Source organism: Mobula hypostoma, chromosome 7 (assembly GCF_963921235.1).
Source record: "Mobula hypostoma chromosome 7, sMobHyp1.1, whole genome shotgun sequence".
Classification (NCBI taxonomy): domain Eukaryota; kingdom Metazoa; phylum Chordata; class Chondrichthyes; order Myliobatiformes; family Myliobatidae; genus Mobula; species Mobula hypostoma.
The window spans coordinates 50,226,937-50,253,722 of NC_086103.1; the positions used below are offsets into that span (position 1 = coordinate 50,226,937).

Here is a 26,786-nt window from a genome sequence, read left to right on the forward strand (position 1 = left end):
CTGTCTCTTTGCATTTGATCTGCCAGGGTGCAACACTTCTCATTTATCTGGGGGTAAACTCCACCTGCCATTTCTCTGCCCATATTGCTACTACTCCATATTCCGATGTATTCTTCGCCAGTCTTCTATCCACAGCACCACCAATGTTCATATCATCTGAAAGCTTACTAGCTCACCTGTCTCCATTTTCATCCAGGTTATTTATATATAGCACAAACATCAGGAGTCTCAGTATAGATCACTGCGGAACACCCCTAATCCCAAACTTGCAGCTAATTAATCCCTCAGCCATCCCTCCCTGTCTTTCATAGGAAAGCAAGTTCTACATCCAAATGGCCAATTCCCCATGGATCCCATGCATCTTAATCTTCTGGATGAGCCTCCCGTGAGGGACCTTGTCAAATACTGTACTAAAAATCCATGTAGACAACCTCCACAGCTCTAACTTCATTAATCACTCTCATCACCTCATCAAAAAACTCAATCAAGTCAGTAAGACATGATTTGCCCTCCACAAAGCCATGCAGGTTTTCCCCGATTAGGCCATAGTTTATTAAATACTCAGAAATCCTATCCCTAAAAATTCTCTCCAGTAACTTCCCTGCGACTGATGTGGGAGTTGCTGGTCTATAGTTTCCAGGATTATCCCTGGATCCTATCTTGAATAATGGAACAACATTAGCTACTCACTCGTAGACTGGGACCTCGCCCGTGGCCAGAGAAGACACCAGACACATTTTCCTTTACCTTCTTGACTAAAATCATCACAACCCTCGACATCTAAGGTTCTCTTACCTTGCTATCCTTGTCCTTCCTTCTAACTGGAACGTACAATACCAGTCCGGTACTCGGTTCAGTTGGTCTTTAAACACCTTCCACGTGTCAGTTGTGGACTTGCCCACAAACCACTGTTCCCAATTAACCTTCTCTAGTTCCTGCCTAACACTCTCGTAATCTGCCCTGATCCAATTTAATACTCTCCCGCAGGGTCCATATCTATCCTTATCTACAGCTATCTTAAATTTTAAGGAGTTCCAGTCACTGTTCGCTGCTTTAATTTTTGCACTTCTATTTTCATTTTCAGTTTCCTCTGAATAACAATTGAGCGGATCCTTAAAGAAATCCATTGTTATCTTTTAAATATTGTGAAATATCAAGCAGTTTTCTCATTTTCAGGTCTATTCTTCCTCTTCCAAATCTTGACCTCTGCTTCTCCTCCAAGCAGCAGGTGTCTAACTCTAGCCTGTACACCATCATAAATACGATACAATTTATCTTTCTCTCAGTCTTTGTTTTCTTCAATCGATTCAGAACATTTCTCAATAATCACTACACAGATTTGTCTATATGCCTTTGAAATATCCAGACTGTTATTCTCCACATCCTTGTGTTGTGTCCTTATCATGCTGACAAGCATTGCTGCTTTGTGAGTCGATGTGGGCTGCTGTTAACACACCACCTCTGCTCTCTTCACCCACGTAACCAGGTCCCAATGAAGAAAACAAAGGAATCGACTTTGCTCCATCCATAGGTTGGATACTCACTCTTTTGAGTCAAATAGTTCCATATTATTTCAACAAGAGGATCTAAAATGATATCTATTTCCCAAGCATTGCTACCAAATAAACTTGTGCAAAATGGCACTGATTTCCACAAAATATTCACTTTTTTACTCTCCTTCATTTTGTTCCTTAACACTACCTCTTGTTATTTATTTTATATCATTCTCAGGAAGAACAGCTTCACTTGTCTACAGTGGACACTAAATGTCTTCTATATTTTGCACTGGAACAGAGAAATCCATTGTACCTTGTCCAGTTTTCCATGTTTCTTGAGCTGTGCTTAGTGTGGCTACTTTTCACCCTACAGTAGGGATCCACCCTTCTGTCTTCTGGATAAGCTACTGATATGGACTCGTCCAGATGCACAGTTAATAATACATTAACCCTCATGTCCTCATTGCCAATGTGGTATATTGGGCTGTTACTAGGCTACGGAGTGAAGTGTTAAATAAACTCATATAATTTAACAGGCTTCAAGGAAACGTGCTGATTTTAATAGCTAACTTTCAACTGAAAGCAAAAGCAAGTATGATCAAGAGATTTCCACAGGACATTGTTTCTTAAAGTGAGAGCAAACCAGTAACCTTAATGCTGCAGTTTCCTTATCAGCTCACAGACATACATCACATGGGTATGTAGTCCTTGTACACTGCACGGCAGCAGCAGGAGGAATGACAATGAGATATCTTTTCTGGACATGCTGTCAAGATACACCTAATCTCCCCTGGATTTAGATAAAGAATTTATTCATCTTAATGTGAGCTCAGGCAGAGAAGCCATTTATGCTTGAAGTAACATTTCAAACAATTTAGAGTTGAAATGATGCTGCAGATTATGATAACATCACACCATTGCCACGCAACAAGAAAACATCTTCCATTTCCTCTTGCTATTCAATGGAATTACTGATACCTATTCTGAGCTCATGAATATCCTGGAAATCATCACGGAAAAGAAACCAAAGAAAACCCATATGGTGGCTCTGGAGGTCAGGGTCATTGTTAGGTTAATGGAGTTGTGAAGCAGGAGCTCTACCCCCCTAATTCTGAACTAAATTCCAGTAAGAACATTTGCTGCACAGTCAGTTTCCTAACCAGATACACCTGAGACTCCTGATAATAGATATTTCTTCCTGTTGATTCCTTTTAATGTGTATGAACAAATTGATTGAGGATCACCAGTGATTAACAACTTGATACAAAAAATAAAAATCTACATTTTCAACATGTATAGTGGAAAGTATTCACTTTCATTTCCGACGAGAACTGAAATTGAACTACATTCTTCTCAATATAAGATTGTCAGCATAATACTTTGTTGTAAAATGCTTTGCAGTATCTACCTGTCTATGAACATCGGCAGCACTGAATTTTCCAAATGCCTCCCAGATGTGACCACTTTCATCCTCCTGGTAGAACCGGACCTGAATATCATCTGAGAAAGGAAATACAGTAAATCAGAACTTGGTAAAAAGTATTCTTTTTTTAATACGGATTTCCACTATTGTGTAAATGCTAAAAAAGTAGCCTTTTAAGCAACAGCATTTTAGAGATCTACCTAATAATTATTAGAACCACAAATCTACAAATCACTTTGAAGATGGGTAAAAACTAACTTGTAAGGTTAATCAAAGGCTCCATAGGATTACCAAACTATAACCAAATGGAATGGAGATGTCTGGGCAATTCTCCCAACAACTAAGCTATTATAAATGACTAGGCTTGACTTTGTGCACATAATTTATACAGCATGTAATTGTTCTTCACATAACATTTTTTCTACAGCAATTATCCTCCATTTTTTGGAAAAGTTGCTATGATTTCTGGTAACTTCTGCTTATAAATCAATTGTTTTCACTCTTTATAAACACATTTTTGCTGTACAATAAATGCATGCCCACTTTACTCCTCCTTAATGACATAAAACGTTGTCAATAAACACCTTGTTATTGTTTACCTTTTTGTACTTTATCACACAGCAGAAAGACTTCATCCCCACCCACTACACTCCCGGCAGTTTTGGCCATTCTTACTATTCTCAAACTTGATGCATTGGGTGCTTCTATGAAAGGAAACACAACATTCAATACTCATTCAGTGAAAGTTCTCCCTGTAAATTCTTTTCAATGTCAAGAAATTAATGCAAAAATATTTAAATTACATTCAAAATTTAGTTTTAGCAGTTCAGATGAAGCTAGAATTAATGGTGGAACCTGTGGCTGTTTTAGTTTTGTGTGAAGTCTGGCCTGATATCATTTGGGTCAGCACTGGCAGGAAGCTTAATGAATATGTGAGATTTTGGGAGTTCGCCCACTGTATTCTTGCGAGCCCACAAAATGCTTAATGAAATTTGGAGGCAGTTTAGTTCTGATCCTGCTGAAACTCTGGAAAGTATCTCACCAAAAGCAAGTTATCCAAAGCAGTCTGAATAACTTAAAAATTGCTGAACTTCTTTGGCTATTTATCAGTCTCAGTCAGCTATTCCAGCTTTACTGAAGCCAGTTGGAGAAGGGAGTGCCTGTTACACACATGCACCTGTAAAATACCCTGACTATTTTGAACAAGGTTGGAGGTGACATCAGATGCATGGCAACTCTGGCAAAGTTTGCAAGACATTGCCTCCTACAAAGCGAAACCCAATAGCATGAATGGCAACAATGCTTCACTACCAGATGACTCGGCGGGAGGAGAAGATGGCAGCGCGCCGCGCGTGCACAGCTCTCCGGTGAAAATGATATCGTATCCACTAAATAGGGGCCGTGGAAAATTTTGATTTGATGGAGAATGGACGTGAAAGCACAGAGAAACATCTGAAGAAATTTCTGAAACGCCCGTTCGCTGCTGTCGTTCCTGTGTGGTCGTGAATCTTTCGGAGGGTAGGCCTCAAAATCCTCAGCCTTGCCTGCTTTTGGCGACCGAGAAGGAGGTCGAATTGTTCGGACAGAGATAGCGCTCAGTACTCGGTGTTGGAGAGGTGATCAGAGCTCAAAGTTTTCGGATAACTCAGAGTCGGATTGTGGTCGGCATGGCAGGGAGAGTTTTTCTTCCTTCTCCCGTCTGGGTGAGATGTGGGACATTTGAGAATCTTTGAACTTTACTGTGCTCACGGACTTCTTCATCAAGTTATGGTATTGTTACACTGTTTGTAACTATATGTTATAATTACGTGGTTTTGTCAGTTTCTTCATTCTTGGTTTGTCCTGTGTTTTGTGATATCACACCGGAGGAACTAATGTATCATTTCTTAATGCATGTATTACTAAATGGCAATAAAAGAGGACTACGTGTCTTCATAATCATCATCATCAATGACTTTTATGCCTGCTTTGAAAGGGAGAATACAACTTCAGCTGTGACGATCCCTGCTGCACCCGGTAACCCTGTGATCTCTGACTTGGAGGCTGATGTTAGGCTGCCTTCAAAAAGGGTCAACCTTCGCAAGGTGGATGTCCCCAGCGAAGTACCTGGCAAGGTTCTGAAAACTTGTGCCAATCAATTGGTGGGAGTATCCAAGAACATTTTCAACCTCTCACTGCTAAGGGCAGAAGTTCCCACTTGCTTCAAAATAGCAACAGTTATACCTGTGCCTAAGAAGAATAATGTTAGCTGCCTTAATGACTATCGCCTGGTAGCACTCACATCCTACAGTGATGAAATGCTTTGAGAGGTTGGTCATGATTAGACTGAACTCTTGCCTCAGCAAGGATCTGGACAGACTGCAATCTGCCTATTGCCACAATAGGTCAACAGCAGACACAATGTCAATGGCTCTTCACACAGCCTTAAATCATCTGGATGTTTCAAACACCTATGTCAGGATGTTATACATCGACAACAGCTCAGCATTTAACACCATAATTGCCACAATCCTGATTGAAACGTTACAAAACTGGGCCTCTGTACCTCCCTCAGTATTTGGATTCTTGACTTCCTAACTGGAAGACCATAATCTGTGCGGATTGGTGATAACATCTCCTCATCACTGATGATCAACTCTGGTGCATCTCAGGGGTGTGTGCTTAGCCCACTGCTCTACTCTCTTTATACCAATGGCTGTGTGGCTAGGCATAGCTCAAATTCCATTTATAAATTTGCTGATGATACAACCATTGTTGGTAGAATCTGGGATGGAGGCAAAAGGGCGTACAGGAGCGAGATGTCACAGCAACAACCTGGCACTCAACATCAGTAGGATGAAAGAGCTGACTGTGGACTTCAGGAAGGGTAAGATGAAGGAACACATACCAATCCTCATAGAGGGATCAAGGAGTGAACAGTTTCAAATTCCTGGGTGTCAAGATCTCTGAGGACCTAACCTGGTCCCAAAATTTCGATGCAACTATAAAAAAGTCAAGGCAGTGGCTATACTTCCTTAGGAGTTTGAAGAGATTTGAAATGTCAACAAAAACACTCAAAGTTTCCATAGGTGTACCTGAGGTGAGCATTCTGACAGGCTGCATTATTGTCTGGTATGGAGGGGCTACTGCACAGGACCTAAAGAAGCTGCAGAGGGTCGTACATTTAGTCAGCTCCATCTTGGGTACTAGCCTACAAAGTATCCAGGACATCTTCAGGGAGCTGTCTCAGAAAAGCAGCTTCCATTATTAAGGGCCCCCAGCACCCAGGGCATGCCCTTTTCTCACTGTTACCATCAGGTAGGAGGTACAGAAGCCTGAAGGCACACACTCAGTGATTCAGGAACAGCTTCTTCCCTTCTGCCATCAGATTCCTAAATGACATTGAACCCATGAACACTACCTCACTTTTTAAATATATATTATTTCTGTTTCTACACAATTTTTAATCTACTTAATATACATATACTGTAATTTATTTATTTATTTATTTATTTTTACTTTTTTTATTCTTCTATATTATGTATTGCATTGAACTGTGGCTGCTAAGTTAACAAATTTCATGACACATGCCGGTGATAATAAACCTGATTCTGGTTCTGATTTTACCTACTAGAGTAATTCTCCACGAAGGCATGGCATTATTGCAGGTAACGGGCAGTGTCTTTCCAGCGCACTCCCAGAGATAAAGCAACAGCTCTGCCGTTTCTGTCTTATATGAAAGCCCACACATTCTGAAAGCTAATATCTTGTTCTGCTTAGGTATTAACAAGCTAATTGAGAAATAAAAATCATTATTCAACAACTCTATTTAAGAGCAATAGTTTAAGGTGCAAAAGCATTACTTCATTTTACCCAAATATGACGATATGAAAATGTACTCACTACTATCGTAAATGGGATCCGATATAACTGAACTAAGTCTATGTGTGAACTTGCCATCACTTCCTGGCAGGTACGGTGTAAACATCAGGCGGACAACACTGAGATCCATGTATTTGGTTTGCTTCTGGGCTTCTTGATGAATTCTCTCTCTGTCTTCTTCTAACATTGAGGAAGGATTGACATTGCATTAAGACCTAAATTTGTTAGATTTCAACAAATGCTGTTACTATAAGATACAAGATGATGATTTGCTGCTGCTGGGCCACGTAGGCTTCAGTTCCAACCCTCTGACTCTCAACACAGGAGCCCCTCAGGGCTGTGTACTGAGTCCCCTCCTTTACCCCCTGTATACCTATGACTGTGTCGCCACCCACAGCTCTAATCTGCTAATTAAATTTGCCGATGACACTACATTGATTGGCCTTATCTCAAACAATAACAAGATGGCCTACAGGGAAGAAGTCACCTCTCTGACACAGTGGTGTTAAGAAAATAACCTCTCCCTCAATGTTGCAAAAACAAAGGATCTGGTTGTGGATTACAGGAGGAATGGCGATGGGCTAACCCCTATTGACATCAATGGATTTGTGGTTGAGAGAGTAAGCAGCTTTAAGTTCCTCAGCATCCACATCACCGAGGTCCTCATGTAGTCTGCCCTCACCAGCTGTGTGGTGAAAAAGACACAACAGCGCCTCTTTCACCTCAGATTGTTGAGGAAGTTTTGTTTGGGCCACCAAATCCTAAGAACTTTCTACAGGGGCAAAATTGAGAGCATCCTGACTGGCTGCATCACTGCCTGGTATGGGAACTGTATCTCCTTTAATTGCAGGACTCTGCAGAGAGTGGTGCGGACAGCCCAGCGCATCTGTAGTTGTGAACTTCCCATGATTCCGGATACTTACAAGGACAGGTGTGTAAAAAGGGCCCAAAGGATCACTGGGGACCCAAACCAACCCAACCACAATCTAATCCAGCTGCTACCATCTGGGAAGTGGTACCACAGCATAAAAGCGAGGACCAACAGACTCCGGGACAGCTTCTTCCACCAGGCCATCAGACTGACGAACTCGCGCTGATTTGAGTGTACTCTATATTACACTGACTGTTCTATTTATTATAAATTATTATAAATTACTATGATTGCACATTGCACATTTAGGTGGAGATGTAACGTAAAGATTTTACTCCTCATGCATGTGAAGGATGTAAGAAATAAAGTCAATTCAAAAGAAATAAAAAAAAACTTCTGTTAGATATGCCCTTGACATATGGTTCTGGCTGTGGTAAGATGAAACAGAATTAGTGATTTACATGTTTCTATAAAGTGGCTGAATATTTTGTCAAAATGGCTGACTCTAGTTTAGATTTAGGCTTTGTTTATGCAGGTATGCTTGTCTGAGATGATTTAAGGAAATCATGTTGTAGCTTTCAGTAAATTGCATATCAAGTGTCTTGTCTTATATGGAATTGATATTTATTTGTAGGAGAAAATCTGCAGAAGCTGGAAATCCAAGCAACCCACACAAAATGCTCTTGGACTCAGCAGGCCGGGCAGCATCGATGGAAAAAAAGGACTGCCAAAGGGTTTCAGCCCGAAACGTCAACTGTACATTTTTCCATAGATGCTGCCTGGTCTGCTGAGTTCCTCCAGCATTTTGTGCGTGTTACTAGCTTAATAGTAAGGTTGTTTCAAGGGATTTTTGGAGCTTCTCCATGGGGTGGATCGTAATTAGAGTCTGACAACCTTGATACCTCTTCATATCTCATCAAATTGTTGGGGCTCCCCAGCAGCTTAAGGCTGAATGTTTAACAGTATTCAAACAGCACTGCTAATTGTTCATCGCTGATAATTGTAACATTGAACTTGATTTATTGATGAAGAATCAAATAAAGAAGTTTGAGTTTTGTTCTTCTAGTTGAATGAGACTAGATTTGTAGCTGTGGTTAGAAGTTGAATTAGAATTATAGATAAAAGCTTTAAAAATTAACAATTTTTTTTGGTTAAGTTAAATATAGTCACTAAATCTAACATTTTGTGAAACTGTGTCTTTCTTTACCAACTCAGTTGCTCAAGAGGAATCAAAGGACACCTGACACTGGTCTCATGTTACACTGCAGTTGCTGCAAGTGGGAACTGCCAAAATTACAATACAGAAACAAAGAAAGTAACATTATCATCATCCAATCCAATAAAATGTAAACATTGTGAAGATATTAGCTCAAGAAAGTGGTGTAAATTAGGTTGAATGAATTCAATGTCAAATCAAAGAGAAGAAGAAAAAGTACAACTGGATTAAGATTGAGCAAGGAAAAAGAAATGGGAAATGTTTATTAAAATACTTTTCAACTATCTCCAGTAAGAACATTAAAAAGGCAGTCATCCAATTCGTTCATTTTAGTTAATTGATATTAATCAATTTTGATCATATTGTTAAAGAAGTAATCAGGCTGATATAAATGGCAACTTCGTTTCTATTTACTGTATAAATAAGTAATATCCTACCAATCCATGTATTTTATCTGGTGAAATATACAGCAAAAGACCATTTTCATGAAGGAAATGTCAGAGTGACATATGATGCTATGTTTCAGTTTTTCACATCCACCTTAGCCTGAAAACGCTGAAAATATGCACAAAACATAAGTGGAGAATGCCATTAGCTTTAATGTGAATATATTTATTGCTGAATCAGGTTCGTGGGTCCAGGAAGTGAGACAGAAAATGCACTGACTTTGAATAGATATATTTATCATTTATTTACAAACAGTAAAAATTCGAGCAAACATTCATGTTTCCCAAGTTACAGACACTATAAAGCTGAATAATCAACAATCTACGTACATTCAACAAACATACTTAGTTAAAAGTACGCACAGAGCATACCTTTACCTTTCCAATCATTATGTGCATCTTTGCCTTAAACAAAGAAAGAGAGAGCAAGCCCCTTCCATGTGCTATTTTATTTACCCAGGATATTTGAAACTGGACACTAGTCAGCTATCCAACGGGAAAAGCAGCTGCAGTTTCTAAGCTAACCAATCACACTGGAAGTGACTTCTGACAATCTGAATAAGGCACACTCCCCCCCCACCCCCAACAGGACAATATAGCATAAAATTATGGCTCACATGCCAACATGTTAATTACGTTTGTACTACATTGTAAAGTTTAGGAATATTTTGACTTGAGTTTCCTATTGATTTTTACAACAGCAGTAGGACGAAAACTTAATTTAAGAGTGGCAGTATAAGAAATCTTTTCTAGTGTCAATAGGCACTTGAATATTGGGAACATTGTTGTGTTGGGAACCCTTGCCATCACAAACTCTGATTGTTATTTGGCAGGTTTTGGTACAGTTAAGAAATGCCCAGACCAACGAAAAATAATCAGAGTATTTTCCAAGGAAGAATTGTCAAATATTAGAGGAGATATGAGGTAAGATATTTTACTCAGAGAATGGTAGGTGCCTGGAACTCAGAGGCAGGGAAGGTAGTGGAAACAGAATAATCACGTTTAAGAGGCACTTAGGCTAGCATATGCCATGGAATGGAAGGATATGAATCATGGGCAAACAGATAGAATTAGCTTAATTTGACATCATGATTGGCAAAGACTAAGTAATCTGAAAGGCCTGTTCTTATGCTGTAATGTTCAATGTACTATGCTCTACGATTTTAAAGCATGAAGGATTTGTATGTCTTTTCCATGTCAGACAATTAACAATTTGTGGTGAAAATTAGTTACTTACAGCACTTAAACCAGGTTCGGGCTGTCCAACATGACTCCACAGAATGGAGATTCTATCCAGGAAGTAAAACCTCATATTTTTTAGGGGCTTTGTTTCACTATTTACTATTACGTAAAAGCTAGTGGCAGAAATTGATGATGAAATTCACCAGGGATGGCCTTTAGTGTATCAGCACAGCCTCTGGTTGACTGAGGAAAAGGATGTTTAACCACAAGATCTCAAATCAAGCACAAAAGTCATGGTCTACCAAGCAGCAGAAGAACCCTGTGCTCCTATGCACAGATACCTCAAGGCACAGGGAAGGTATACCACTCTGACATTGTCTTCATGAAAATGGCCTTTTGCTGTATATCTCACCACATAAAATACATGGATTGGCAGGATATTACTGTATTTATCCAGTAAATAGAAACATAGCTACTGTATCAATTCAGTCCAGCTTAATGCTGTCTCAAAAACTACCTCAAATCCACTGGAAGGATGAATGGACCACGTAACTGCTTTCTCTCTAACTGCCATTCTCAGCAATGAGCCCTAATAACACTCTGTCAGCACCTTTAGGAAGGATGGACAATCAGAACTCAGTCATAGGCGGAGATTAACATGTGCTCAAAGCTTCTTTGAATGGTGAATTTGTGGAATTTGTTGCCACATTCAGCTGTGGAAGCCAGGTCGTTGAGTGTATTTAAGGCAGAGATTGATAGGTTCTTGATTGGACATGGCATCAAAGGTTATGGGGAGAAGGCTGGGAACTGGAATTAAGGAGGAGAAAAAAAAACAGGATCAGCCATGATAGAATGGTGGAGCAGACTGGATGGACCAGATGGCCTAGTTCTGCTCCTCTGTCTTATGGTCTTATGGAACTTGAAAATGCAACATCTGCACCAGAACCTGGGAATCCATGGTCTATCATCATGTAAAATGGAAAAGAAAAATTCTAACTGGCATTGTGAACGTCAAAGCAATATGCAGGGCTAGTCAGAAGTCCAGCATAAAGTGTGAACATAACAAATCCCCTTTTGAAATATGGACCCTCTCAACCCATTAACAACCTCTGTGTAAGAGACTGTGGTTCTTACATCAGCTCCCTCCATCATCACAGAAACCTCAGGTCAAACTTTAGAAGAAGTATACAATAATGAATCCTGCGTGACAGCCAAAGAAGAAGTAAGAGTAGATGACATAATAAAACTCTGAAGCATACTAGAACTGGGCTGAAATGAGAAGCTCAAATCTTCTGTTAGCAGCTTAAATCATATTCTAGCAAATAATAGTTCCATAACTCCCTACTCCACAGATTGATGGAGTTTCTTCACCATTTATTCTGCGGCAGTTCAAGGAAATGCTTCAGCAGCACCTTCTCAAGAACAGTTAGAAAGGGCAATGGTGTTGTTATGATAGTGACACCCACAATCCGGTAAATGAGTAAACTGCAGAAAGAGTATTAGATTCAATTTTACATTTGAATGCCAGATGAAGAATGCAACATTCCAGTATTAACTCACTTTGTAGATGTCTCTCTTGCCATTCCACTCCGTCTTCATCAGAAGATGATGTATTTCCATCATTGATGTCTGACATCCATGACTTAATCAGCTGTTCTTCTATAATTGCTGCCACGTCCTTCTTTGGAACATGAAGAACTCCAAGGTTGGGAAAGCTAATCAAATGATAGATTAGTCAACTATCTTCGTATAAGTGTTTAAAAAATCAGTACTTAATATTTTCATACATCTTACTTTTAGTCAGTAAAAGGATATTTACAATAGCTCTATTCTTCATGTGCAATTATTTACTGGAGTAGTGCAAAAAGCATACACTTCCATTTATTCTCCAACACGCTTAGTCCAATTATGTTCAGAATATCTGGATCAAAGGTTTCTCATTCAGTACAAGATCTATTTGATGAATCTAAGTAGTCTTAACCTAATTCCTTGTGAATATAATTTCTCAACAAAATCTATGCATAATAAACAGCAAGTTGATAAAACTGCAAATCTACATAAGAAGAACAGACCTCACTGATATATTGGAGTTTTAGTTTCTGACTACCACAAAAATGAAGTTGAATTTCATCACTGAGCCATGGCAGGGGAAGTTTTATTCTGCAGTTATTAGTATTGTACTCCTCAACCATCAGTGTTTTGAACCAAAGGGGATAACTTCACTCAACTTCCAATGTTCCCACAACCCATGGATTTCAAGGACTGTTCATCTCATGTTCTCAATATTTATTGCTTCTTTCTTTCTATCTATCTTTCTTTCTCTCTTTCTTTCTTTCTGCATTTTCACAGTTTGTTGTCTTTTGCACACTGGTTGAGTTCCCAAGTTGATGCAGTCCTTCATTGAATCTATTATGGTTATTATTCTATCATGGATTTATTGAGTATGTCCATCAGACATCCCAGGATTGTATATGGTGACAACAACATATACAACACAGCTTCAGCAACAGAAGCTGAGCTTAAAAAGAAACAATTAAGGGATTCTCTCGAAGGCAACTCTACTGCTCAACAATGAGCTTCCTAAATCAGTGTATATGTATATGGTGACATAGACAATGCTGACAGTCTTTTTGATTCATTTATGTCATATGTGTACTTTGATAATAAATTTACTTTGAACTTTGAGTTTTGATAGTGATAGAGAGAAACTGTAAAAATTCATCAGCTAGCATGGACATTTAGCCCTGATGAACATAAAGGTCATTAAACAAGAATAGATTTAACTCTGTCTGCTCCTGACAATAGACCCAGTGGGAGAATGAATAGTGTATTGTGTTTCCATGGATTACATTACAACACTACAAACTGTTCTGGCATTTTTAACAACCAAATTCTGATGGTATCTTTCCAGTTCAATTTCAAAGTCAAGGGAAACTTTGCTACAAAATTCGTTGAAAAAGCTGTATGAGCTTTGTATATAAAGCTGCTCTCAGCAACTATTAAATGGGTCATAAAATCATTCTTGCTGCAGGGTATTTTTCAGCTTCCAATGTTTCTTGTCCTATTATTCTCAGTACAAGAGAGATAAAATTCACATAGACTCATTCTCTCCCTCAGCCTCAGGATGTCCCAGAATGGTTTACAGTGATTGAAACTTTTTACATTTAGCCATTCGGGAAAAATGATTTGTAAATGCAACAGGGGGTTAGGAATATTCATGAACACCTGCAAAAACAGAGATAGTTTTCATCTGAAGGCTGCACCTCTAACAGTACAGTGCTCCCTCATTAACATCATTGAAAATCAGTCTAAATCTTGAGGTATGGACAAGGAGATGAGCTGACATCCTACTGATTTTAGGGCTCAGGCTCGACTACTGAGTCTCTGTTGAGTTCTACCTTATTGCTGATAACTCATTACTGTTTTATTTTATATGAGGAAAACCACTAGAAGGAGGAATTGCAGCTTCAGCAATTGACACCAGCAGAAGCTGAGTTTAGCAAGAAAAACAATTAAGGAATTTTCTTGAAGGTATTAAAACTGAGCAACTCTGCTTGTCAACAATGAGCTTCCTAAATCCATCCAAAGAATCAGAATCAGGTTTATTATCACCGGCATATGTCATGAAATTTGTTAACTTCATTGCAGTAGTACAATGCAATACATAGAACATAGAAACATAGAAAACCTACAGCGCAATACAGGCCCTTTGGCCCACAAAGCTGTGCCAAACATGCCCTTACCTTAGAACTACCTAGGCTTACCCATAGCCCTCTATTTTTTTTAAGCTCCAGGAGCCTCTTAAAAGACCCTATCTTTTCCGCCACCGGCAGCCCATTCCATGCAATCACCACTCACTGCATAAAAAACTTACCCCTGGCATCTCCTCTGTACCTACTACATGATAACTCTAGAATAAAAAGAATATATAAAAGTGTATAAAATAGTTTTAAGTATTGCAAAAACAGAAATTTAAAAAGTAGTGAGGTAGTATTCTTGGGTTCAATGTCCAATTAGAAATCAGATGGCAGAGGGGAAGAAGCTGTTCCTGAATCATTGAGTGTGTGCCTTCAGGCTTCTGTACCTCCGTCTTGATGGTAACAATGAGAAGAGGGTATGTCCTGGGTGGTGGGGGACCTCAATGATGGGCGCCGTAGTAGTGGGTAGTATAGAGTAGTGTCTATAGAATGTCTCAAAACATGCTGCTTCATGTTCCTCAAGGCTATTGCTACAACTAACTTTTGGATGACATCAAAGTTAATACTTCAGTATATTTGCCACAAGCTCATTCCAGGGTATTAGAGGAAAACTGCAACAAAGAAAACAGTTGGCACAATTCACCTGGGTGAAACCACTATATGTAATAGTTGAGAAACTAGAGATTTGTGATAGTGGCTATCTTCAGGCCAGAGCATATTGTTTACATGTACCAAAACACCAACAGAGGAAAGCTCCATCTTAAAACTGGAGCTGTTGCATGCAGCCAACAACATCATAAGATGCACCTGCAAACACTTCCAACTTAAAAACTGAAACATCGCACTTCTGACAGTAAACCTTTTCTTGAAGAACCAGTGTAAAGGAGTTTTTTAAGTCTTGGAGCAGAGATAGAACTCATAATCCTTTGTCTCTGAAGTAGGATCGCTCAGTTGGCAGATAAATGAGCAAGTACAAGTGACTCTTGGAAAAGTGTGACTACACGAAGTGACCGGCCACGTCATCATGATATAATTAGGAAGTATTTCATCAAGCAAAGAAGAAAAAGGTGGAACGTGATAGGTCAGTAAATTGGTTTATAAAGATTCTTTCAGCCAATCAGGGATGGAGTTGCTATAGTCTAAATTGTCATACTCTGGAGAAATCCCGAAAGCAGCCATTCAAGAAGGAGAAGGGAGAGCTTTTGTCAATAATCACAAAGCAAAAACAAAGCAGATTTAGGAAATTAAAACAAATAAAGATACTTGAATTAATCAGCAGATCAGGCAGCACTGTAAAGAGAGAAATAGAACTGAAAATTCAGATCAGTGATGCTTCATCTGATGAAAGAAGATCAACTTGAACGGTTAACTCGCTCCACTAGTACTGCCGACCTACTGATTTTGGACCAGATATGCTTGAGGAATTAGAACCCATCACTAGAGAAAAAGAGATTGATTATCCGGAAAAAATATAATTTAATCAGAATCAATGTGATTTTGTCAAGGATTGGTGGTATATGATTAATCTGATATTATTTTTGAGTGGGTTGCTGATTAGGTAGGTGAGAAAATATGATATCTAATTGGGCTTCCAGAAGGCATTCACTAATCTTAACAGTCTGTGAATTTATTGCTTCAAGACACCATGGAATTTTGGAGTCATTTTATGGTACCTCTGAGCATTGATGGGGATAGAAATTACAACGGTACTTATTTCTATTTATACATTACCCATTACTTCCATGCATCTTTCAGAGAGGTCAGTATCTGCCAGAGCCTAGCATTATTGTCTAACCCACATTCTTTAGCACATGAGCTGATTTTGTACTTCAGTAAAGCTCTTGTTTATACCAGACGGCAAGTCCTGGCCAGGAATTTGCATCACGCCATTTAGTTGACTTTAAAGTAAATTTGGGGTCATCCTAATGATAGTCACGAAAGTTACCCAAAGAAAAAGGAAGTCATGGATCGTGGTAGTCAGGCTGATACAGACAATGCTGGTTTCAGCGTGATATACCCCGTTGATGTGATACAAGTTCTCACAGTTCTCTACATGTAGGCTGGCAGATGCTATCACTGCAGCCAGCTTTTATAGAGATATACTACAATACAAGAAACATTCTTTCGAAGTATGAGACAGTGTTACAATTGAGTGAATGTGTGTTACAGAGATGGGAGGGAAATGGGAGAGTGCTCCTACAGATGACAGGGACTTGGTCAGGTAAAGAAGAACAGTAAGTCATAAACATGAGAAACTCCGCAGATGCTGGAAATCCAAACCAACACACACAAAATGTTGGAGGAACTCAGCAGGTTGGGCAGCATCTAGGGAAATAAACAGTTACCGTTGCAGGGTGAGACCCTTCTTCAGGATCGGAAAGAAAGGGGGAAGACACCAGAGTAAAAAAGGTGGCGGAGGAGGAGGAGGAGGAGGATAGCTGGAAGGTGATGGGTGAAGCCAGGTGGGTGGGAAAAATGAAGGGCTGGGGAGGAAGGAATCTGATAGGAGAGGAGAATGGCCTACAGGAAAAAGGGAAGGAGGAGGGAACCTGGGGGAGACGATAGGCAGGTGACAAGAGTTAAGATGCCAGAGTGTAAAATGGAAGAAGAGGGGAGGGGAGAGAATTCTTTTTTACGAGAAGGAGAAATCGATATTCATGCCATCGGGTTGGAGTCCATCCAGATGGAATACAAGGTGATGCTCCTCCACTCTGAGGGTGGCTTCCTCTTACTGCAAGAGGAGGCCATGGACCAACATGTTGGAACAGGAATGGGAATTGGAATTAAAATGTTTCACCACTGGGAAGTTGCACTTATGGCGGATGGAGCCGAGGTGCTCAACAAAGTAATCCCCCAATTTACGTTGGGTCTCACCAATGTAGTGAGACCATCTCAGGAGCAACTGACACAATAGATGGCCGCAGCAGATTCACAGGTGAAGTGTTGCCTCACCTGGAAGGACTAATTGGGGCCCTGAATGGAGGTGAGGGAAGAGGCGAATGGGCAGGTGTAGCACTTTGGCTGCTTGCAGGTAAAGGTCGGGAGGGAAATTAGTGGGGAGGGATAAATGGACCAAGGAAACATGGCGGGAGCAAACCTTGTGGAAAGTGGAGGGTGGGAGGTAAAGATACGTTTGTAGAACAGTGCCCTAGATGGCATGTGCTTTACGCACTTGAGGCTACAGAAACCCTCCAGGGCTCCAGCTAGGTATTCCTGACAGGCGGTTGACAAGGAAGTATGTTCTTGAGTCGAGTTTCTTAATGTCTGCACTTCGGGAAAACTTGCAATTCCCCTTTTTATTCTGCTTGCTCCTCTGTGTGAAGCTCCCTCTCCTTGGATGACTTCCCAAATACAAAAGGGAGAAACAAACTTTGAGGTGTTGCAGAGATCGAAATGGGCAGCCTGGAATGATCCTAATTCTAGAAAGCTGAGAGTGACTGTCACCCTGATCTCCATGAGGAAAGAGTGAAACACACGAGAGGTTGTATTTGAGGTCAGAGAGGACAAAGAGGGTTGGCCTTTAAATCACATGCTTTCTGGGGAAGCAGTTTGTAAAGACTGGTCTAACTGTTAGTTTTTTGAATGGTGGAGATGGAAAACTGAGCTCTCCCTTGTCTTTCTATTTCAGCCTCACATTTGACATTAGCATGTAGGGTGGCAATTTGATTGGACAGGCTTGGCCTCCTGTTATGTACTGTTGATGCCAATACAGACAATCAAATGTGTTATACACCCAAACTCAGGTGGCTTCCTCAGGATTGGTTAGATTAAACTTGCTTCCTTGTAATAATTAGCAGCAACAGCTTACAGCCCTGGCATGGAAGTTTCCCATAGCTTTTAAAATTTGAATGCTACCCTTTAAACATTTGTTACAACGTGTATTTCTGATGCCACGGTGATTGGTTAAAATTTATGTAAGTTTCAGATTCTTAGTTTAAATAAACAGTATCAACAATAACCTTCTTATATTTCTTGTTCTATTTTCCTACCTTGCAGTCATGTCCTCAGAATCTATCTCAACCACACAGATTCCATTTTTACATTGTCTTCCTACCAGGCTGTGCACGTGCAGAAGTGGAGGTTCGTCAATGGTAACCAATTGCACCACGACTTTGACAGGGCCTGTATAGTTATGGACCTGAAAGGAAAAGGTTGTGATTTTTGATCATTTAGTGCCATAGTCCAAGGAAACATAAAAGAAAGAAGAGGGAATTTGATACTCTTTTAAAAAGCAGCAAAAAACATAGAATTCATTTCACTACACATCCCAAAACTGCACCAACATTTTGTGTTATTGAGGATCTCAGCATCGTGAGGCCTCATCGCCTGGCCTGTCTCATGAAATGGAATGCTCACACATGATATTCGCTGTTATTTCATAAATAACACTATTCTTTGCATTTCTGGTTAGATGCTAACTGCATTTCATTGGCTTTGTATCTGTACTCAGCACAACGATAATAAAGTTGAATCTAATCCAATCTAATAACTAGGCCTCAGATGATGAGAGCTGAGCCACAGTTATTGGTTTGCCCAATGGCATTTGTTTGCCTCCATGCTGTGAAAGCCATTTTTAGCTGTCTCTAAACAAAACTGATCATCAGAGACATTTGGAAATAATTGACATATGTTTAATTAGCTTAAAAATTTAATAGTTTAGAAAATAATTTAATAATAACAAATAGATTCAGCTATAAAAGCATTAAATATTACAATTAATTGAAATATTGAAATAAAGAAAAATAAACTCAAAAAAGTAACAAAGGCCAGCAACTGTTTCAAGCTGTGAGTGTGAAGTGAAGGAAGAGATACTAGTATGCTAGCCCTTCAGGTTAGAATATATTCCATGATGCAGCCTCCAGAGCTCATTGTGATAGAAAATTCCCAAGATTCACAATCCTTGGAGAGAAGAAATTCCTACTTATTTTTGTGTTTATATCAGTAACCCCATAGTCTGAAACTATGGCCTCTGGTTCTATATTTCAACGTGAAAAGAAACACACTCTTCAAATCTGATTAACATCGTATTTCATTCTTCTAAAGTGCAAATGAATGTGGATAGAAATAGTCAGCTTGTGTAAAAGTTCATTCGGCCCATCCTGTCACAAATAATGATCAAGTTCTTGCACATAACTTTATTTCAACTTGGTGTTAATTTTGTTAGAAAACAAAATATCTAAAAAGATTTAGAAGGTTATTCCTGTGCAGTGGTTAGTTCATAGCTTTGTTTGCATCACCTACCTTCACTGTTGGGTATGTTTTTTTGTTTTTTTCACTTGAAACCCCGGGTAAACCACCATGAGATGGTCCCTCACATCCATAACGAAACCGGAAGCCTCTCTTCAAAACAGAAATACAATGAACTAGTTATTGTGTTCCTCAGAGAATAATGTTACAGCTACATAACAGTTTGATTTTCAATATTCAAAGAAAGAGCCACAGCTGGCAATCCAATGTATCTGAAGTACAGTGCTCAGCATTTATGTGATGTGTCCCTTTAAACTTGAGCTTAATACCGTTCTTGCATAATTTCTGCCCTTTGCAGATAGCTCCTTTGAAATGAAGACTGACATCTTGATCATTAAAAAGGGCATTATTTTATGCCATTGTCCATAGGCTTTAAAGGACTGGATTCTAAAATATTTCAGCTCTTAAAATATCTGAAGTTCTCAAGATATGGAAAATGCTCACATTGAACTCCATCTGCCATATTTGCATGTTAACGAGTGAAGTGTACTGCTTTATTTCTCGATATTGTTTCGATATTTAGTACTCTACATGTAACTTTTATCCAGAAACCATGGGACCTAAGGCCTGGGTGCTGAATGTATTCAAATACTTTCATAAAAGAATCATTTATAAACATTTATAATAATTTTTATAAGAGTCAGTAAGTTCAGGAGTATGCAATGCAGCTACTGTGGCTGGCATTCAGAATCTCATAGAGGCAGATGCAATAGTGGCATTCAAAATGGAGCTGGATAAATATTTGAAAACAAATAACATGCAGGTCTATAGTGTGAAGGCAGAGAGATGGCACAGAGTTCACAGAGTTCACTCATATGGAGTCAATGGACAGAATGCCGTACGACAGCACTGTATATCTTCTGTGAGTCAGTTATTGTCTACTTTTCAATATGCTTTTAGAAACTCGTACTGTCTTAATTTCAGAAATCTTGCTGGCAAACAATCATTTCTTTGCCTTCTCCTTTTTCTTTTACCATTCTTTGCTGTTTTTTAAAAAATAGCATATTTTGTCCTGCCATAATCTTTGCAGCATTGTGCTTGCCATTTCATTAATTCTTTTTCCCATCTCCACTTTAAACTCCACTTTCTGACAGAGCGCTTCACAACTCATAGATATTCCACAGTTTTAAGTAAGCAGCATTCCTGGGCCGAATCAGAATTTGCCAGTTCTGGTGAAAGTTTATAGTTTGTCCATCTTCAAAAAAAAATTGCTCCCTGAGTGTTTCCAATATTTTGTTTTTATTTCAGTTTCCTGGCATAAGTAATGCTTTATAAGCTCACAGACCCAGCATTTTTATGTTGTTCTATTTTTTGTATCTTTCTAATTACAGCTTTTCAAACATCTTTTCTGGATTAACAAGCCTTCAGCATCTTCTCTCTGTCAACACCTACAGCTCTTGTGTCATTTAGTCTCATTCAGTCTCCACAAGATCATAAGCTTTCTCTTTATTCTCCTCATCTGCTCACTCCAACATTTCTCAGCAACCTAAACCTCGTTAATTCTAACTTTTCTCAGTTTTAATGAAAGGAACTGATTTGGAACAACTGTATCTCTACCCAATCTGCTATTTCTGATTTCCAGTATTTGCATTTTTTAATTTGATTTGATGCCTTTTTTTTCAATTTGATACCATTAATATCTTAACCTTCCCTATTCTAACAAAAGAGAAGGCAAGGATTCTTCACAGAGCAGACAATAATAGGACAGTCACTTCGTTTCTCCTTTAGGAGGTCCAGGAAACAATTTATGGAGCAGTTACTGAAGATATTCTGGCAGGTTAGACAAACAAGAGTCAGGATATGCTGTTTACTTGGACCTTAGAAGGCGTTTGATAAGCTGCTGCACATGCAACTTCTAAACAGGATAAGAGCCTAAGGTATTGTAGGATAGGTACTAACATGGACACAAGTTTGGCTGACTGGCGGAAGGCAAAGAGTGGGGATAAAGGGATCTTTTTCAGATTGGTGCTGGTGACTGGTGGTGTTCCGTAGGGGTCAGTGATTCTTTTTATATTACTTCATGATTAACACAAACATGGCAGATCACTCTCAGTCCTGCTCATCCAACCCTGAACATCTGGCAGTCAAGTGATGTCCACTTTACCTACTGGGGGTGTTCTCCACAATTATCCTGGTCATGGTGTACAGTCCACCATGGTAAATATCAAGCTGGCACTGGAGGAGCTGTGCACTGTGGTCACCAGTCGTGAGACAGTGCACCCTGATGCCTTCTCGATATATGTGAGACTGTATATGTCTCTCAGTCCCCACTGATCCTGTGATTTCAGTCTCTGATCCGACGTATGTGCAGCCTTGTGGAGAGTGAACCTGTGAAAAGCATCTGGCCCCAGTGGGGTACCTGGCCTGTGCTGTTCAGCTGGCTGGAGTGTTCACTGAGATTTTTAACCTCTCGCTTCGGCAATCTGAGGTACCCATCTGCTTTAATTATACCGGTGCCCGAGAAGAAGGTGGTAACCTACCTCAGTGGCTATCACCCAGTAGCACTTACATCCACAGTGATGAAATGTTTTCAGAGGTTGGTGCTGAACCATATGAACTCGCACCTGAGCAGAGACTTGGATCTGCTCCAATTTGCCTACTGGCACAACAGGCCAAGCAGATGACATTTCATTGGCACTTCATTCCACCCTGCAACTTCTGGACAGCAAAGATGCGTACATCAAGATGCTTTTAATTGAATACAACTCAGCATTTAATGCTGTAATTCCCCTCAAAACTAATCAATAAGCTTCAAGACTTTGGCCCCAATATCTACTTGTGCAATTGGATCCACGGTTTCCTCACTTGCAGACTCCACTCAGTTTGGATTGGCAACAACATCTCCTCCACAATGTCCATCAACACAGGTGCACTACAGGGCTGTGTGCTTAGCCCTCTCCTCGCCTTACACTTATGATTGTGAGGCTAAGCACAACTCCAACGCCATATTCAAGTTTGCTGATGAAACCACTATCATAGGCCAAATCAAAGGTGGTGATGAATCAGCATGCAGGAGGGCGATTAAAAATGTGGCTGAGCGGTGCCACAACACCAGCCATTTTACTTATTGTCAGCAAGACCAAGGAGCTGATTATTGACTTCAGGCGAAGGAAACCAGAGGTGCATTAACCAGTCCTTGTCAGAGGATCAGAAGTGAAGAGGGCCAGCATCCGGTTGGATTAGTTGGCTTAAGTTAGTTGCTGCTCATCATTTGGGAGGACCTGTCCTGGGCCCAGCACCTAAGTGTAATTACATAGAAAGCATGGCAGCACCTTTCCTTCCTTAGGAGTCTGTGAAGATTCAGCATAACATCTAAAACTTTGACAAACTTCTATAAACGTGTGGTGGAGAGTACATTGACTGGCTGCATCATAGCATCGTATGGAAACACCAATGCCCTTGAATGGGAAATCCTACAAAAGATAGTGGATATGGCCCAGTCCGTCACAGATTAAGCACACCACCCCCCTCCCCGCCCCAACAATGAGCACATCTACACAGACCATTGTCACAGGAAAGCATCATCCATCATCAGGGACCCCCACCATCCAGGTCATGCTCTCTTCTCACTGCTGTCACTAGGACAAAGGTACAAGGACCTCAGGGCTCACACTACCAGGTGCAGGAACAGGTATTACTCCTCAATCAGCAGGCTCTTGAACCAAGGGGGATAACCACTCAATTTCATTTGCCCCATCGCTGAATTGTTCCCACATCCCCTGGATTCACTTTCAAGGACTCTTCACCTCATATTCTCGATATTTTATTGCCTATTTATTTATTATTATTATTTATTTATTTTAGTATTTGCGCAGTTTGTTGTCTTTTTCACGTTAGTGGAATGCCCAAGTTGGTGCAGTTTTTCTTTGATTTAATTATGGTTATTATCCTGTTATGGATTTGTTTATACCTGCAAGAAAATAAATCTCAGGGTTGTATATAGTGATATATATGTACTTTGATAATAAATTTACTTTGAATTCTGAACTTGAACTTTGCTGTTTATTAATTATAGCTCAATGTTCAATATCATCCCCTCAGTATTAATTACCAAGCGTCTAAACCTGGGCTTCTATACTTCCTTCTACAATTGGCTCCTTGATTTTTTCATCAGGAGACCATAGTGAGCATGGATCAGAGATAACATCTCCTTGTTGACAATGTTTAGATTGTCAACAAGGAGGTGTTATCACTGATCCTCAGGGATGTGTGCTTAGCCCACTGCACTACTTTATCTAAACTTATGATTATGTAGCTAAGCACAGCTCAAACACCATTTATAACGTTGCAGATGATACAACTGTTGCTGGTAAAATCTCAGATGGTGACAGGAGCTGTTCAAGAATGAAATAGATTGGCTGGTTGAGTGATGTCACAGTAACAACCGTGCAGTCAATGTCAGAAAGACCAAGGAACTGATTGCAGACTTCTGGTAGTGGAAGTCGGGAGAACACACAGCAGTCCTCATTGAAGGGTCAGTAGTGGAATAGGTTAGCAGCTTCAAATTCCTGGATGTCAAGATCTCTAAGGATCTATCCTGGGCTTAACACACTGATGAAATCATCAAGTGCTCTAGCTAGGATTTTGAAGAGATTTAGGATGTCACCCAAAGACTTTTAAAAATTCTATAAGTCTAAGCATTCTGAATGGTTACATCACAGGCTGGTATGGAGGCTTCAATGCACAGGATCACAACAGACTGAAGATGACTGTAGACTCAGTCAGCTCTATAATGGCACAACCCTTCCCACCATCAGGGACATTTCAAGAAGCAGTGATTCAGCTGGGTGGCATCCATCATTAAGGACCCCTACCATCCAGCACATGCCCTCTTCTCAATAGGAAGGAGATACAGGAGTCTGAAGATACACACTCAACGATTTAAAAATGTCTTCTTCACATTTGCCATCTGATTTCTGAAAGGCTAATTAACCCATGAACACTATCTCATTATTCCTGTTTTTGCACTGGTTTACTTTATAATATTTAATAATTTTATGCCTTTGCACTTGTATGAATGAAGGACATCATCATCAGTAAAGTTGTTCCTTACCGATTTAGGCAATGTTCACAAGAAGCAGCACTTACTTAATTCAAAAGGCTGAAAAATCATGAATTGCCGCACCATGTTACATGACCAGATGTCTGACATGTTTCAACAACAGTCAGAGAATCAATCCTTATATTTGCTTGACACAAATTTTTACTTTGCTTTTTATTTTTCTATCTTTATCTTAGAGCAGTTCTTTTAGCCACTCTCTCAAAAACATCTTTCCTGAACATGTTTTAGATACCTTATGATGCTAGAATGTGTCAGTGGGCAAGATTAACTGCTCCAAATACTCTCCAACTTCCTGCACTTCATTTTCCTTCTGCAAACCCAGCCCCTCCTTATCTCAAAAATGTGCTGGGAACTCAACTCAGAAGGAATATAGATGTTCATTATAGCTTGGTACTTTAATTAAGAATAAAAGCTGAAAAATTTTCATCCTTACTAAATGGTTATTATCCTTAAAACTTAAAAGCCTGAAGAGTACTTGGATTCTGTACACACCAGACAATGATCTACTCCATAACCTTAAAAACTAGCAGATTTCCATAAATTCAGTGTAGGCATCTGAGAGTTAGCCCAATCATAAAAGCAAAGTGCAGTCTTATGAATTCTACCCCAGAGGGCTCTATATTTTTTTCACTCACGAGCAGCCAAGATTAAAAACTAGAAATAAAGAAGCTTTTCTAGTAGTGGTGGAAAGATGGGTGAAAGATAAAGATATCTGATAATCCTTTCCCTACCTGATTTTCTTCAGTGTCTATTACCAAGTTATTAGCTGAAAAGGTAAAGATCTTATGTGATTTCAGTTGCTGTCTTCTTATTTCCATTGACTCACATTTTTCTACAATGTAACTGAGCCAAATGACATATAGAAACATAGAAACATAGAAAACCTACAGCACAATACAGGCCCTTCGGCCCACAAAGCTGTGTTGAACATGTCCTTACTTTAGAAATTACATAGGGTTACCCATAGTCCTCTATTTTTCTGAGCTCCATCTACCTGTCCAGGAGTCTCTTAAAAGACCCTATTGTATCCGCCTCCACCACCGTCGCCAGCAGCCCATTCCATGCACTCATCACTCTCTGTGTAAAAAACTTATCCCTGACATCTCCTCTGTACCTACTTCCAAGCACCTTAAAACTGTGTCCTCTTGTTCTAGCCATTTCAGCCCTGGGCAAAAGCCTCTGACTATCCACATGATCAATGGCTCTCATCATCCTATACACCTCTATCAGGTCACCTCTCATCCTCCGTTGCTCCAAGGAAAAAAGGTCAAGTTCACTCAACCTATTCTCATAAGGCATGCTTTCCAATCCAGACAACATCCTTGTATGTCTCCTCTGAACCCATTCTATAGTTTCCACATTCTTCCTGTAGTGGGGTGACCGGAACTGAGCACAATACTCCAAGTGGGGTCCGACCAGGGGACTATATAGCTGGAATATTACCTCTCAGCTCTTAAACTCAATTCCACGGTTGATGAATGCCAATGCACCGTATGCTTTCTTAACCACACAGTCAACCTGTGCAGCGGGTTTGAGTGTCCTACGCCTCGGACCTCAAGATCCCTCTGACCCTCCACACTGCCAAGAGTCTTACCATTAATACTATATTCCGCCATCATATTTGACTTACCAAAATGAACCACCTCACACCTATGTGGGTTGAACTCCATCTGCCACTTCTCAGCCCAGTTTTGCATCCTATCGCTGTCCCACTGTAACCTCTGACAGTCCTCCACACTATCCACAACACCCCAAACCTTTGTGTCATCAGCAAATTTACTAACCCAACCTCCACTTCTTCATCCAGGTCATTTATAAAAATCATGGAGTAAGGGTCCCAGAACAGATCCCTGAGGCACTCCACTGGTGACCGACCTCCATGCAGAATATGACCTGACGTCTGAAAAATCGCTTCTGCAATCCATATAACTAATATACTCCTTCATCTGAAGCATAAATCTTGGTGTTTCCAGTAAAACCAAAAAGATTATTAGATTTTTTTTGTAGCTTACCTGCTTAGGTTGTTCAATAATTTCAATGTAGGGCTCACATGCTAAATATGAAAAAATATCAACATTAGTTATTATTCAGGAGGCCAATGGATGCACATTAATCAGAAGGTGCTGATATTTGTCTTCTTATCACATCATTTACACTGAAATATGGCAGGAAACTGTTTAGTAAGTGGCTCAATCACAAACAAGAGAAAATCTGCAGAGGTGCAGTAAGTAGCTGGTCGTTTCAAGTTTTGAGTGAGCCTTGACGTGGAAAACCAGTTGAAATT

At 39.9% G+C, this 26,786-nt stretch overlaps 1 protein-coding gene across 1 annotated transcript in view; it reads right to left on the reverse strand.

Moving 5' to 3' along the window:
* The window catches only part of LOC134349902 (nuclear factor NF-kappa-B p105 subunit-like), a 55,858-nt gene that overhangs the window by 11,169 nt on the left and 17,903 nt on the right, over positions 1-26,786 (reverse strand). Inside the window, exons 4-10 of the mRNA XM_063054864.1 lie at positions 26,515-26,555; positions 19,435-19,533; positions 18,183-18,331; positions 12,056-12,210; positions 6,802-6,960; positions 3,519-3,623; positions 2,905-2,996 (exon numbers count right to left, since the gene is read on the reverse strand). Of these exons, the coding sequence (XP_062910934.1) occupies positions 2,905-2,996; positions 3,519-3,623; positions 6,802-6,960; positions 12,056-12,210; positions 18,183-18,331; positions 19,435-19,533; positions 26,515-26,555 (800 nt within the window). The remainder of the gene's footprint in view (positions 1-2,904; positions 2,997-3,518; positions 3,624-6,801; positions 6,961-12,055; positions 12,211-18,182; positions 18,332-19,434; positions 19,534-26,514; positions 26,556-26,786) is intronic.